General features: G+C 42.6%; 1 protein-coding gene across 6 annotated transcripts in view; it reads left to right on the top strand.

The window, feature by feature from the left end:
- SULF1 (sulfatase 1) overlaps positions 1 to 16345 on the top strand; it is a gene marked incomplete at its 3' end in the record, with an annotated part of 169593 nt that overhangs the window by 135589 nt on the left and 17659 nt on the right. For all 6 annotated transcript variants that reach the window (XM_084864354.1, XM_084864349.1, XM_084864352.1 and 3 more), the window contains 6 exons: positions 253 to 469; positions 3077 to 3329; positions 4071 to 4167; positions 5114 to 5208; positions 5786 to 5851; positions 15030 to 15202. In XM_084864354.1, coding sequence (XP_084720480.1) covers positions 253 to 469; positions 3077 to 3329; positions 4071 to 4167; positions 5114 to 5208; positions 5786 to 5851; positions 15030 to 15202 — 901 coding nt within the window. The remainder of the gene's footprint in view (positions 1 to 252; positions 470 to 3076; positions 3330 to 4070; positions 4168 to 5113; positions 5209 to 5785; positions 5852 to 15029; positions 15203 to 16345) is intronic.

The raw sequence follows: 16345 nt of genomic DNA, 5'->3' as shown, positions 1-16345 counted from the left end.
TTCCCGCGCTTCATTCAGGACCCCGTCTAGTCTGGATGGGCAGGATGCGTGTGTCCGCGCTTGGCTCTGGTGTCCCCGAGGCAGTTCTCATTTCCAGGGGGTTGGTGGTCGCTGCATTTGCTCCCATGAGCGAGGCCTGGGGGCAACGCAGGGCCGCTTAGCAGCTCGCCTTCCCCCACGCCCAGGGGGTTGCCCACTGCTGCGCCCCCAGGCGGCTGCCTAACCCAGAGCACCTGTGGCTGGTTTTTGCAGAAGTGGCAGTGCATCGAGGACACGGCGGGCAAGCTGCGCATCCACAAGTGCAAGGGCCCCGGGGACCTGCTGGCCGCCAGGCAGAGCACCCGCAACCTCTACCCGCGCGGCTTCCAGGACAAGGAGCAGGAGTGCCACTGCGGGGAGGCGGCCTACCGCGCCCGGAGCCAGAGGAAGAGCCAGCGGCAGTTCCTGAGGAGCCAGGGCGCCGCCGCAAGTAAGCCCCAGGCCCGGCCCTCGGGCCACCTCCCAGCCGCTACCCGCCAGAGAGGAAAGGCCCGCTCTGGCTACAGTTACGAAATAAACCATGCATAGTGTTAGGGCCCAAAGCCACCCATCGCCCTGGTTAAAATAACGAAAGCTAAGATAACTTGAGTTTTTGCATTGTAAACACTCAAGCAGAGAACGCAAATGTATCCAGTAAAAGCAGCAGGCGCAACACGCAAACTATCAAGGGGCCCAGGGTGTGTGTGGAGTCCAGGTAAGTTTTACTTTAGGTTGATGCCAATGTCCTGATGTTTGCTGCCTTAATCGCTTAAAAAGAAAAAGAAAAAAGGAAAAAAGAAAAAGACAAAGAAAAAAAATGAATCCAAAATTTCAGGGTTTGTGCCTTTAGTAGGAAAAGCATAAATACTATTTTTGAAGGCATATCTGTTTTAGTACAATTTTTAAAAAATTCTTTTTGGCTGGCAGAGTCAAACTAGTTGAAATAAGTGTGAAAATCATTGCCTAGTATTTTCTTTATAAAAAGTCTTAGCAGGCAGCTATGAGGTGGTCTTTACTAATATATATAATAGATAGGAAAACTCAGTCGCCTACCTTCCATAAAAGAATGGGAGTCTAGTGCCATCTAGTGGCGTAATATGAGCAGTAACTCGTTTCTGTGGTCTGTCCTTTCTATACTGATTTGGAAATAACCAAGATATGTAGAAATTCAATTCTGTGTCCGAAATTAGGAAATCAAATCAGTAGGACAGTGGAAGCCCTTAAAACAGGATTTTATATCCTGGGTTCCACCGGTGGACTTCAGGGGACCAGAACCCCCCTACCATCCAAAATTTTAAATATATTCTATGTGGTGCTCGCTTCAGCAGCTCATATACTAAAATTGGAACGATACAGAGAAGATTAGCATGGCCCCTGCACAAGAATGACATGCAAATTCGTGAAGCGTTCCATATTTAAAAAAGAGAGAGAGAGAGAGAAATATATATATTTGTATGTGTACATGCACATTTTTCGGGATGCTCATAACTTCCAACAAAAATGGAAGTCTAAGAACCTTTAATCTGGGAGATTTTCTTTCCTCCCTGAGAGAAAATGCTAGACTTAAAAATGTATGTGAAGATATCAGATGTAAAACCCACAAGGCGTAAGGACCCCTGAGGCGCTCCCTTCACTGAAACTGATTATCATGTTCGGCTGAGAAGTAGAGGTGGCTTTTTCTCTCCCAGGAAGTTGGATGTGGCTCCAAGCACTGTCCATAAAGCGCATTGGTTTTTCAATCCTGAGCACAAGCTAAAGAAGTCTGGGGCTTCTTTCAAGCTGTGTGGGATCTTACTATTGGAAAGCAGGGGGTGTTTCTTCATCTGGAAACTGCCCTGAGAGCAGGATTCTGCAGAGGGAGAGATGATCCTGATTCCGCAGCCAATAGGCTCCCCTCTTCCCTGTTCTAGGAAGGCGGGGGGGTTGGGGGTAGGTCATATGAGCAAGCTCCACAGAGACAAGGTGCACCTGGTAAGCAGGGACCAATGTTTGAACATTAAAGCTCTTACCTAGCACACTGAGCCTCCACAGGGTTCTGTCGTGACCAGAGGTCGGGCTGGCCCTCCATTTGACAGGAATGAAGAGTCAGTTGGCTGATGGAAGCATGTGCCCACTTTAATTTTTCTGCCTTAATTGCTTTAAAAAAAAAAAAAAAAAAAAAAAAAAAAAAAAAAAAAAAAAAGGCATGCCGGGACCGGTTTGGCTCAGTGGATAGAGCGTCGGCCTGGGGACTGAAAGGTCCCGGGTTCGATTCCGGGCAAGGGCATGTACCTTGGTTGCGGGCACATCCCCAGTAGGGGGTATGCAAGAGGCAGCTGATCGATGATTCTCTCTCATCGATGTTTCTGGCTCTCTATCCCTCTCTCTTCCACTCTGTGAAAAATCAATAAAATATAAAAAAAAAAAAAAAAAAAAAGGCAGAGTAATCCTCTATTATTTGTGCAACTAGCCAGAGTTTAGAGCATTTGCCATTCTGCAAAAACATCTCAATGGAGTAGGAAGACTCTTTGGTTTTTAGAATCTGAATTACTTAGACTCTGAACCTATTGGCTGTGTCACCTCCCAAAATGTGCATAACATTCAAAGCTCCTGTTCTCTCACCCATAAAATAAGGACACCAAATTCATCAGCCTGTTTGGATCATCTGATATTTTTTAATGGAAAGACTTATCATAATGCTTGTCTTTTAAGATTAGAGATGAGTACCAGATGAGTAATACATAGCAAAAAGCTCAAAAAAATGAGTTACCATCATTAATACCAGAATGGGGGCTGTAGTTTTATTCACACGGCCTTAGCAGTTCATGTTGAAAACTCATTGTAGACGTTCACAGCCTGCCCTTAAGTGGGAAGAGCCTTAGCTATCACTCAGACCCACCCCCTCCCTGGGGAGGAAGGGCCCGAGGCCAGAGAAGCATGGTGGCCATCACACCACCATGGTGCCCCTCTGTGTACTGCGTGCCCCTTTCCAAAATGCTCATCGAGCCACGTGGTCATTTTTTCTTATCCCCTCATGTACATCTGGACACGGTACTAATGTGTCTTCCTTTATTTCCAGAGTACAAGCCCAGGTTTGTGCACACCCGGCAGACACGGTCCTTGTCGGTGGAATTTGAGGGCGAAGTGTACGACATAAACCTGGAGGAAGAGGAGCTGCACGTGTTGCAGCCAAGAAGCATTGCCAAGCGTCATGACGAAGGCCACCAGGGGCCAGGAGGCCGCCAAGCTGCCAACGGCGGCAACGGGGACGCCATGCTGGCCACCAGCGGCAATGCCGTGGCCCTGCCCTCCACCGTCCGAGTGACCCACAAGTAGGGAGGGGCTTGGTGTGGTCAAAGGGTTGAATTCAAAGTCATCCCCGCCGACTACCACCATTTGGTCCCTTTAAGAAGAGCATCGGCCTGCGGACTGAAAGGTCCCGGGTTCGATTCCAGTCAAGGGCATGTGCCTTGGCTGTGGGTACAGCCCCAGTGGGAGGTGTGCAGAAGATGCTGAGCGAGCCCTGCCGAGATGTTTATCTCTGGGACTGGTCCCCAGGTGCCTGTGGCTGTAGTTATCAATATATGCTTAGAGATTGAGACCAGCATTTGTTTCTCTTACGTTATGTGTCGACCTCATATCCCACCAGTTCCCTCTCCCTGGGGCTGCTGCTTTGCTTCAGACTAATGGGGCACTTCAGGCAGGCTCTTCGTAAGGACGTGAATGCGATGAAAAAGCTCCTGCTCACTGCATTTGGACAAGCGAGTCATTTCCATGATAGCTGTGGAAGCCTCTCTTTGCCTACAATATTCGATGGGGCTTTCAAAGGCTGTGTATCTTTTCATGGGGACGGAACATGGAGAGCTGCCTTGGAAGGTGGTCTGAGTGGTGATTGCTCAGCATCTTCTGCCCACACCAGTAGCCGGAGCCACGCCCACTTACCCTGCTGCAAACTATAGCTGGTTTCCCAATGAAGGGATTAGAGGACAGCTAAGTTCCCTTGGCTATTTCTAATGCTTTTCTTGGTATTCGAATATAAACCTGTTTCTAATGCTTCTTGTTTGTTTTGGCAGGTGCTTTATTCTTCCAAATGATACCATCCATTGTGAGAGAGAACTCTATCAGTCAGCCAGAGCGTGGAAGGACCACAAGGCATACATTGACAAAGAGGTGAGCTGTGAGATTGGAAGCCCTACCGGGGGCACATACTGTGTGTGTACGCATCATCTATACTAATAAAAGGGTAATATGCTAATTAGACGGAGTTGATGGACATCTTCCAGTCTTCTGGTTCTTCTTCCAGACAAAGCCACGATGGCAGGGGCCAAGGCAGAGGCAGTTAGGGGTGATCAGAACAGCAGGGGAGGGTGGTTAGGGGCAATCAGGTCAGCAGGGGAGGGCAGTTGAAGTGATCAGGTCAGCAGGGGAAAGCAGTTAGGGGTGATCAGGTCAGCAGGTGAGGGCAGTTAGGGGAGATCAGGTCAGCAGGGGAGGGCAGTTAGGGGTGATCAGGTCAGCAGGGGAGGGCAGTCAGGGCAATCAGGCTGGCAGGGGAGAGTGGTTAGGAGTGATCAGGCCAGTAGGGGAGGGTGGTTAGGGGTAATCAGACAGGCAGGCAGGCAGGCAAGTGAGCGGTTAGGAGCCAGTGGTCCTGGATTGTGAGAGGGATGTCCAAGGGGTCCTGAACTAGAGAGGGTGCAGGCCAGGCTGAGGGACTCCCCCCAGTCCCCGTGCATGATTTTTATGCACCGTGCCTCTAGTCTGTTTATAATTATGTGGAAAATAGAACAGCAAGGTGTTTCTCATTCTCCAGTGAGACAGTGATACTCCTGACCAAAAAAACAAGAATGTGAGGAGAGAATGGGAACCAATTGAATGACCTTTTGAAATTTCTATGATAAAATAATTGGGTTTAAAAGAGGCATCTGTCCGTGTTTGTGATAAGAGACATCCACTGGAATATAGAGGGAAGTAGATTCTATGCTCAGTTTTTCCCCAAATTAACTATCATCTCGGATGAATGGCTATGATCATGGAACACAGCAATAAGGTGAGAAGGAAGGTAGCTGGCACAGACAATCCTGCAGATGTAATTGTTGAATTGCCTGTTTCCCAGATCGAAGCTTTGCAAGATAAAATTAAGAACCTGAGAGAAGTGAGGGGCCACTTGAAGAGGAGGAAGCCCGAGGAGTGTGTCTGCAGTAAACAGAGGTGAGCCTGGGCCCTCCCCCTGGTCTCCTTTGCAAACTCATTTTTTTTTTGCACAGCCTGCTTAGCATTTGGCCTGTTCCTCTCTTATACCAACAGAAAGCCTAATAAAATGAATTATCACGTATTTATAGTGACCTAAAATATCTCAGTCGAATTAAATGTTATAAACCTAAATAGACAGTTAAGTGGGGAGGTGGCGGGGAGAGACACATTTTAAAGTCCCACTAAGCTGAGATAGTTACAACAAAGTAACTGCCTTCTATTTGCTTGCTTTTTTTTTTTTTTAATATATTTTATTGATTTTATACAGAGAGGAAGGGAGAGAGATAGAAAGTTAGAAACATCGATGAGAGAGAGTCATCAATCAGCTGCCTCTTGCACACCCCCCACTGGGGATATGCCCGCAACCAAGGTACATGCCCTTGACCGGAATCGAACCCGGGACCCTTCAGTCTCCAAGCCGACGCTCTATCCATTGAGCCAAACAGGTCCCGGCTATTTGCTTGCTTTTTATAAAATAAGCTGTGTAACAAATGCATGCCGATGAAGACTCACTTTTTCATCTTCTTGCCTGTAGCTACTACAATAAAGAAAAAGGTGTGAAAAAGCAAGAGAAACTGAAGAGCCATCTCCACCCATTCAAGTAAGTGACTCTGTTTCCCTCATTTGCAAGGCTTCAGCGACTCCTGTGAGCCTGCTCCGAATAAAAGTAGATGCAGCTGGGAAGGCATGTAGCTCCAGAAGGTGAAAGCAGGCCCACACCTTGCCATGGCTCCCTCTGGGGGCAGCCGAGCGGAGTTCTGGTCTGATTCTGTGTGGGTTCTTGCTGATGCTGGCCTGTATCTGGATTTCAGTGTGTGCTATCGAGCAGCCAGCTATCTTGGGGAATTCCGAAAGTTGGAAGAAATACACATTTTTTTTTTTTCAATAATAAGTAAAATTTGCCAGGGAGGGGGGTTTAGTATATGAGTTTCAACAAAATTTGAGCCCTTCTGGAAAAACCAAGATAATAAAAAAACAATTCTACCCAAGCCTATATTGTCAGATTGGTCAAAGGATTTTAGAAACCTTCTAATGTGGGGGTTCTCAACCTTCCTAATGCCTCGACCCTTTAATACAGTTCCTCATGTTGTGGTGACCCCCAACCACAAGTAAATTATTTTTGTTGCTACTTCATAACTGTAATTTTGCTATTATGAATCGTAATGTAATAAGGCAACCCTGTTAGCGGCTCTCAACCTGTGGGTTGAGAACTGCCGCTGTAGAGCCTAAGACCACGGGAAAACACAGATATTTACATTACAATAACTGTATTAAAGGGTTGCGGCATTAGGACGATTGAGAACCACTGGTCTAATGCAAGCCATCTAAGTGCAGCTGTTGACTGCCTGGCTGCCGGCTACTGAGCCCAGGGGAAGTGAAGCCTTTTGTCCAGAGAGGGAGCTAGCAGACTGCTGCTCCACAAGGAAGAAAGTGTTGACGTTGTTGAGGGAGAATTCGGAGAGAGTGTCACAGTGAACGGTCCTATTGCTGATTGGAGGGCCTCTGTGGAAAACAAAGGTGGACTGTTATTGCATGTCTATTATCGTGTGCCTCAATACTTGTGCAAGGTTTGTAGCAACAATCCTATTTTTAACTAACAAGTTGCTTTCTGGCCATTGAAAATGTCTCTCCCCCCCCCCCTTTTTTTTTTTTTAATTATGAGCTTTATTTATTTTTCCTTAACAAGTTTTCCTTTTTTTAAATCTTTATTGTTGAAAGTGTTACATATGTCCCCTTTCCCCCACTCACTGACCTCTCCCCGCCCTCCCCAGACTCCACCCCAAGCCTCCACCACCCTATTGTCTGTGTCCATGGGTTATGCACAAATGCATAGAAGCTCATTGGTTGGTCTCTTTGCACCCACTTTCCCTCCCCTGCCTTCCCTCTAAGGTTTGAGAGTCTGTTCTATGCTTCGGTGTCTCTCGATCTGTTTTTGTTCATTGGTTTATGTTGTTCATTAGATTCCACATGTGAGATCATGTGATACTTATTTTTCCCTGACTGGCTTATTTCGCTTAGCATAATGCTCTCCAGGTCCATCCATGCTGTTGCAAATGGTAAAAGAGTTCTTTTTTATAGTTGCACAGTATTCCATTGTGCAGATGTAACAGTTTGTTAATCCACTCATCTGCTGATGGGCACTTAGGCTGTTTCTAAATCTTAGCTATGGTAAATTGTGCTGCTATGACTATAGGGGTGCATATGTCCTTTCTGATTGGTGTTTCTGATTTCTTAGGATATATTCCTAGAAGTGGATTCACTGGGTTCAAATGGGAGTTCCATTTTTCATTTTTTGAGGAAACTCGGTACTGTTTTCCACAGAGACTACCCCAGTCTGCATCCCCACTAGGGCAGTGGCCGGCAAACTCATTAGTCAACAGAGCCAAATATCAACAGTACAACAATTGAAATGTCTTTTGAGAGCCAATTTTTTTAAAGTTAAACTTCTTCTAATGCCACTTCCTCAAAATAGACTTGCCTAGGCTGTGGTATTTTGTGGAAGAGCCACATTCAAGGAGCCAAAGAGCCACTTGTGGCTCGAGAGCCACAGTTTGCTGACTACAGCACTAGGGTTCACTTTTCTCCATAGCCTCACCACCACTTGACCTTTGTTGACTTGTTGATTATAGTCACTCTGATAGGTCTGAGGTGATACCTCATTGTTTTCATTTGCATCTCCCGTGATTGGTGACTTGGAGCATTTTGTTTATATACCTCTTGGCCTTCTATATGTCCATTTTGGAAAAGTTTCTATTTGGGTCCTTTGCCCATTTTTAATTGGATTATCTTCCTTTTGTTAAGTTTTGTTGAGTACTCTATAAATTTTGGAGATTAACCCCTTATCGGATGTATCATTGGCAAATAAGTTCTCCCATGCAGTGGGTCTTCTTGTTTTGTTGATGGTTTCTTTTGCTGTGCAGAAGCTTTTTATTTTGATATAGTCCCATTTGTTTATTTTCCTCTTAGTTTTCTTTGCCCTAGGAGATGTGTTGGTAAAACTGTTGCTACCAGCGATACCTGAGATTTTGCTGCCAATGGTTTCTTCTAGGATTTTTATGCTTTCACATTTTACATTTACGTCTTTTATCTATTTTGAGTTTATTTTTTGTGTATGCTATAACTTGGTGTTCTAATTTCATTTTTTTGCATGTATCTAATTTTCCCAACACCATTTATTGAAGAGATTGTCTTGACTCCATTGTATGCTCTTGCCTCCTTTGTCAAATATTAATTGAGCATAATGGCTTGGGTCAATTTCTGGGTTCTCTGTTCTGTTCCACTTATCTATATGTCTGTTCTTGTGCCAGCACCAGGCTGTTTTGAGTACAGTGGCTTTATAATATAATGACATCTAGTATTGTGATCCCTCCAACTCTCAAGATTGCTGCAGCTATTCAGAGTCTTTTTTGATTCTATCTAAATTTTTGGAGAGTTTGTTCTGGGTCTGTGAAATATGCTGTTGGTATTTTAATAGGGACTGTGTTGAATCTATAGATTGTTTTGGGTAATATGGACATTTTAATGATGTTAATTCTACCAATCCATGAACACAGTATAATCTACCACTTGTTTATATCTTCCTTTATATATAATGTCCTATAGTTTTCTGAGTGCAAGTCTCTTACCTTTTTGGTTAAGTTTATCCCTGAGTATCTTAATGTTTTTGTTGCACTGGTAAATGGATTTTTTTTTTTAGTTTCTCTTTCTGAGAGTTCATTATTGGTATATAAAAATGCCATATTTCTATAAAAATGCCATAGATTTCTGAGTGTTAATTTTTTTTTTATTCTTTGAAGTATTAGAAATAGTGGTACATATGTTTCCTTTTTTTTCCCATTGGCCTCCCCTACCCCCCAGTACATGCCCTCACCTGCCTCCCCCCCACCCCCCAGTGTCTTGTATCGATTGGTTATGCTTATATGCATGCGTACAAGTCCTTCGGTTGATCTCTTACAACCCCCCAACCCCTGACCACCAACCTCCCCTGTTTTCCCGCTGTAGTTTGACAGCCTCTTCATTGCTTCTTTGCCTCTGTATCTATTTTTTCCCTATTTCTTTCCTTTAAAAAATCTTGCCTCTGCTGACTATATAAACATAATAACAAAAAATGTTTGAGTCCCAATTTCAGTGTCCAACAGTTCTGAGTCCCCGTTTCAATGTCAAACAGTTCCTTATGTGTACATGTCAGCCATGATATCTGGATGGTGGGCACATGGTGGCAATGCAGGTCTGACCCTCTCTGGTTTGGTCCTAGGCAACCAGCAGCGATGCACAGCTGCTGACTGCTAGCGTGGCAAGGCTTTGTCAGCGTCTTCCATCTCTGCACTGTTTCTCCTCTTGTCTGTGGTTGGAGCAGACCTGTCAATTCCTCTCTATTGCAGGAATCCACCTGGTCTTGAAGTTGTTTTCTGAAAATATGCAAACATATTCTTGACCAAAAGTTAATAAAGGGATATTTTCTATATAATTTATTTGGGATCCTTTTTATTTTTGCCCAAATGATTTTTTGTCTTATTTAGACACTATGTGTGTTTTTCATGAGTGTCTTCCTTTTAGAGTTACAAATGAAAATTAATTTTGTAAAGTAAAAATTTTCTAGATGTAATTTACTTATAGGATATTCTTACATAATATTACCCTACTATCCCCCCTTTTTTTGATTAATGGAGGCTTTTGTAAATTTTATAATACAGTCTTGATAACTTTAAATTTTATTTATTTTTTTGCACAAAAATTATTGCTTTAGATTCATTGCATATTCAGGAAATTTACCATGAGATGAACTACCAATAGAAATTTTAGTTACTACTTTAAGAACAGCTTTTTGTCCAGTACAATTAAATTTTCTTGAATATTCACTTATTTCAATTAGCCTATTTAAATTAATCTGAAAATTTGATTACTATTTTACTGTCAAATTTAATATTCTACCAACAATCTTAGTTTACCCTGTAAATATTAGTGGAAAGGATTATTTGCATTTTTGAATAGGCCCTGAGCATCCCTGGTGTTAGGCTGGATTTAGATATAGGGCAGCTGCTGTCAGCCAAGTCTCTGTTCCCTGGGTCCCAATCTGAGCTGGGCCAAGTCTTGTCTCCTGTGGCCCAATCTGAGCTGGGTGTGGGAAGCAAAGCAGCCATGAGGGCAGGATACCTCCCTCTGAAGGAGGGTTCAGGCCCCTGCAAGGTAGGGGGGGGTGAGGGTTTGTGTCCTGCCTCTGTTGACCCCCAAGTTCTCTCCTGATGGCCCCCTCTGGGACTGTGCCTGTCTTAGGTTGTTCCTTCCCTGAGGAATCTTACCAGTCTCTGGCTAACCAGTCATCCTCCAGAGCCAAGCAGGGTGATGTGAGGTTCAGTTCTGTCTCCTTGGTAGCCTATGCCCCCATGGCCTCCACACCTAGCACCTGCCTTGGGATCACCTCGCCTGCTGGTGGGGCCCCAGCACTGATCACATAACTTAGGGAACTCAGGTTTCTTCTCCAGGGAGGACCCAGCTCACATGACTGGGTGAGAGACAGATCCATGGTACCAGCCACCATGAGGCTTCAAGCTCAACATGAACAGAAAGCTCAGGCAACAGCTGTGGACAATTGGATTGTGAGAAGAGGGTCCCTCTTGGCACAAAAAGCAAGAAGGGCCAATATATCGATAGAATGCTCCATTGCCTTCCCAGTGCCTTCATTCCTTCTGAAAGAGATTAAATCCTTTCATATCCTTTTTTAAATTGCTACCAAACATTCAAAGAATTAGTTTGTAAGTTTATTTGGGATGGTTGAACAATTTGCTGTTGTAAAATATTGTATCTAAAATTATAATGACATTGTAGAATAATATCATGTAAGGATATTCTTTGCTCTAGGTCATGGCAATTCAATTTCAAACTGGCTGTCAATTTCTTTTTGTAACTTTATATAAACTTTGTCAGGGAAGCAAAAACACAAATTACTTACTTTAGTTCAAGAGGCCAAATATATTGACTTTCAATTACAATCCTTAACAACTTTTGAAAGAAACGTCTTTGTTTCCTTCCAAAATAATTATCAGGCTACAGAATTTCATTGAAAAATTTTTGTCACATGAAACCATTTCTCTTAAGATTATGGTGACCACTAGTATGGATTAGATTTAATTTTTTATTTTTATCTTATTTTTTTAATGATTATTTTTTACATATGTGTTCTTATCCCCTCATAACCCCCCTCCGCATGTATGCCCCACTCCCTTGTTGTCTGTGTCCATTGATTTGGCTCATATGCATGCATACAAGTCCCTTAGTTTATCTCTCTGCCTTACCCCCACCCTCCCCTACCTTCCCTGAGGTATGATGTTTGGATCGCTGTTTCTCAGTCTCTGGATCAGTTCTTGCTCATCAATCTATTATATTCCACAAATGAGTGAGATCATATGATATTTATCTTTCTCTGCCTGGCTTATTTCGCTTAGCATAATGCTTTCCATCTCCATCCATGTTGTTGCAAATGGTAGGAACTCCTTTTTTACCACAGCATAGTATTCTATTGTGTAGATGTACCAGTTTTTTAATCCAGTCATCTGCTGATGGGCACTTAGGCTGTTTCCAAATCTTAGCTATGGTGCATTGTGCTGCTATGAACATAGGGGTGCATATATCCTTTCTGATTCATGTTTCTAGTTTATTGGGATATATTCCTATAAGTGAGATCACTGGGTCAAATGGGAGTTCCATTTTCAGTCTTTTTAGGAAACTCCCTACTGTTCTCCACAGTGGCTGCACCAGTCTGCATTCCCACCAGCAGTGCAAAAGAGTTCCTTTTTCTCCGCATCCTCGCCAACACTTGTCATTTGTTGATTTGTTGATGATAGCCATTCTGACAGGTGTGAGATGGTACCACATTATTGTTTTGATTTGTATCTCTTTGATGATAGTGATTTTGAGCAGATTTACATATGTCTCTTGGCCTTCTTCTGTTTTCTTTCAAAAAGTGTCTATTTAAATCAGTTACCCATTTTTTGATTGGATTGTTTATCTTCTTTTTGTTAAGTTGTATGAGTTCTCTGTATATGTTGGAGATTAAACCTTATTGTTGATATCATTTGCAAATATCTTCTCCCATGCAGTGGGCTCTCTTGTTGTTTTATTGATGGTTTTCTTTGCTGTGCAAAAGCTTTTTTATTTTGATGTAGTCCCATTTGTTTATTTTCTCTTTAGCTTCCATTGCCCTAGGAGTAGTATCAGTGAAGAAGTTCTTTCGGCATATGTCTGAGATTTTGCTGCCTATGGATTCCTCTAGTATTTTCATGGTTTCCCATCTTATATTTAAGTGCTTTATCCATTTTGAGTTTGTGTTATGGTGTAATTTGGTGATCTAGCTTCATTTTTTTTTTTTTTTTTTTTTTTTGCATGTAACTGTCCAATTTTCCCATCACCATTTGTTGAAGAGACTGTCTTTGTTCCATTGCATGTTTGTGCCTCCTTTGTCAAATATTAATTGAGCATAGTGATTTGGGTCAATTTCTGGATTCTCTATTCTATTCCATTGATCTATATGTCTGTTCTTGTGCCAGTACCAGATTGTTTTAAGAACAGTGGCTTTGTAATACAGCTTGATATCTGGTTTTGAGATCCCACCTACTTTGTTCTTCTTTTTCAGGATTGCTGCAGCTATTCGGGGTCTTTTTTTATTCCAGATAAATTTTTGGAAAGTTCATTCTAGGTCTGTGAAATATGTCATTGGTATTTTAATGGGAAGTGTATTGAATTTATAAATTGCTTTGGATAGTATGGATATTTTGATGATGATGATTCTACCAGTCCATGAACATGGTATGTTCTTCCATCTGTTTATGTCTTCCTCTGTCTCTTTTTTTCAGTGTCATGTAGTTTTCCACGTATAGGTTTTTTACTTCATTAGTTAAGTTTATTCCTAGGTATCTTAAATTTTTTGGTGCGATGGTAAATGGGATTGCTTTTTTAGTCTCTCATTCTGTAAGTTCATTATTGGTGAATAGAAAGGCCATAGATTTCTTGGTGTTAATTTTGTATCCTGCTACATTGCTGAATTCATTTATTAAGTCTAGTAATTTTTTATGGAGTCTTTAGGGATTTTTTATGTACAGTATCATGTCATCTGCAAATAAGGACAGTTTTACTTCTTCTTTTCCAATTTGGATGCCTTTTATTTCTTTTTCTTGCCTGATCGCAATGGCTAGTACTTCCAGCCCTATTTTGAACAGGAGTGGTGAGAGTGGTAATCCCTGTCTTGTTCTTGTTCTTAGGGGAAATGGTTTTAGTTTTTGCTCATTGAGTATGATGTTGGCTGTGGGTTTGTCATATATGGCTTTTATTATGTTCAGGTATGATCCTTCTATTCCTACCTTGCTGAGAGTTTTTATCGAGAAAGGGTGTTGGATTTTGCCAAATGCTTTTCTGCATGACTATGTGGTTTTTATCTCTCAATTTGTTTATGTGATGTATCACATTTATTGATTTGCGAATATTGTACCATCCTTGCATCCCCAGGATAAATCCTACTTGGTCATGGTGTATGATCTTTCTGATGTACTGCTGAATTCAATTTGCTAGAATTTTGTTGAGGATTTTGGCATTTGTGTTCATGAGGGATATTGGCCTGTAATTCTCTTTCATTGTTATCTTTATCTTGTTTTAGTATTAGGGTGATGCTGGTTTCATAGAAGGAGCTTGGAAGTGTTCCTTCCTCTTGAATTTTCTGGAATAGTCTGAGGAGGATAGGTTTTAGTTCTTCCTTGAATGTTTGGTAAAACTCCCCTGTGAAGTCATCTGGCCCCTTGCTTTTGTTTGCTGGAAGCTTTTTGATGACTGCATCAATTTCTTCCATAGTTAACAGCCTATTGAGATTTTTAGAATCTTCCTGAGTGGGTTTTGAAAGGTTGTATTTTTCTAGGAATATGTCCATTTCCTCCAGCTTTGTAGTTTGTTAGAATAGAGTTGTTCATAGTATTTTTTAATAATCCTTTGTATTTTTGTGGAGTCTGTTGTTATTTCACCTCTTTCATTTTGTTTATTTGGGTCCTCTCTCTTTGCTTCTTGGTGAGCCTGGATAGAGGTTCATAAATCTTATTTATCCTTTCGAAGAACCAGCTCTTGGTTTTGTTGATCTTTTGTATTGTTTTGTTTTGGTTTTTTGTTTTTTGCCTCTATGTAATTTATTTCTGCTCTGATCTTTATTATGTCCTTCCTTCTGCTCACTGTGGACTTTTCTTGTTGCTCTCTTTCTAATTCTTTGAGTTATTGAGTTAGATGATTTATTACCATTTTTTTCTTGTTTTTTGAGGTAGGCCTGAAGAGCTATAAACTTCCCTCTCAGTACTGCTTTCATTGTGTCCCATAGCATTTGCATTGTTGTATTTTTATTGTCATTAGTCTTCCAGGATGTTTTTGTTTTTTGTTTTTTTTTTAATATTTTATTGATTTTCCACAGAGATGAAGGAAGAGGGATAGAGAGCTAGAAATGTTAATGAGAGAGAAACATCCACCAGCTGCCTCCTGCAACCCCTGCCGGGGATGTGCCCGCAACCAAGGTACATGCCCTTGACCGGAATCGAACCTGGGACCTTTCAGTCCACAGACCGATGCTCTATCCACTGAGCCAAACCGGTTTCAGCAGTCTCCAGGAAGTTTTTAATTTCTTCTTTGATCTCATTGATCACTGGGTGTTAATTTTATAATTCTGCTACATTGCTGAATTCATTTATTAAATCTAGTAGTCTTTTAATGGAATGTTAAAAAAATAAAAGACAATATGCCTTCTATGGGAATAGGGAGGCCGCTCAGGAAGTGGACAGCAAGCTGCAGCTTTTCAAGGAGACCCGGAGGAGGAGGAAAGAGAGGAAGGAGAAGAAGCGCCAGAGGAAGGGGGAGGAGTGCAGCCTTCCCGGCCTGACCTGCTTCACTCACGACAACAACCACTGGCAGACGGCCCCCTTCTGGAACCGTGAGTCCCCGCTCTTTCTCACTGCCTCTACGGCCACCACAGAGACACAGAGACTCTACTGCAGGCACGTACACGAGGCTTTCAGCAGATGCAGCCGGACTCTGGAATCATCCGAGAGAGGAACCTCCTATTATTTCCCATCCTGGCAACTAGAATCATTTTGCCAAAAATTGCTTTTTATTTTTTTAGAAATTTGTTTTCATATTTTGTTTGAAAATGCTGAGCTCTCTCTGGGTTTTTCTCCTGATGTTTCCCACAGTACCCAGCCTCCCAGAAAGACTGCTAAATAACGAAGCCAAATTTATCCCAAACATACGTTGCTTCTGCTCTAGTTCAAGTTCATACTCTATGTATGACACAGGAAGTAAAGCTCCTCAAAGGCAGGGTCCATATCCTACTGAGTCAGCCCCCCTCAGTACCTGGCACTGTGCTTGCAGAATATTAGGGACACCACAAAATAGCTGGTTTTACAGGATCACTGAGGATATGGAATACACTTGCGCACTTGTTTATTTTAAACCTCACCCAAGAATATTTTTTCCATTGATCTTGGAGGAGAGAGAGAGAGATCAATGTGAAAGACATATCAACTGATTGCCTCTCGCACTTGCCCAGACTGGGGCAGGGATGGACTGCAGCTGAGATATGTGCCCTTGACTGGGAATCCATGACCCTTCCATCCATGGGCCAATGCTCCATCCACTGAGCCAAACCAGCCAGGGCCACACTTGTGTATTTCCAGTTAATGCTTATATTGCTATGGTGGGCTTGGGTCACAGAGAAATAAGGCCCTAACTTCTGTGGCATGTTATCTGGCTGAAGGCCTGTCACCCCGAGGAGCAGTTGAAACACCCCTGGGTCAGTGTTTCTCAAACTGGGATTTGGAGGTGTGCAGGAGCCCCAGGCTATTCTCGGGAAGGAGGGGAGGGAGAGGAGAGGAGAGCAGGTCTAGGGTTTATCTGTGCAGCTTTATTTTTATGCCTTGATGCTTCTTATCTTAGTGTCCATGTTTGCATTGAAGTCTGCAGTCACATGAAGGCTGAGCAAACACTTCAAGGTGTAGCATTTAACTTTTTTTTTTTTTAATATATTTTATTGATTTTACACAGAGAGGAATTGAGAGGGACAGAGTTAGAAACGTCG

This window comes from Pipistrellus hanaki (assembly GCF_964339955.1).
Source record: "Pipistrellus hanaki genome assembly, chromosome: 17".
Taxonomy (NCBI): Eukaryota; Metazoa; Chordata; class Mammalia; order Chiroptera; family Vespertilionidae; genus Pipistrellus; species Pipistrellus hanaki.
Note: the sequence above shows the minus strand (reverse complement) of the source record. Positions and strands in the feature narration are given on the sequence as shown.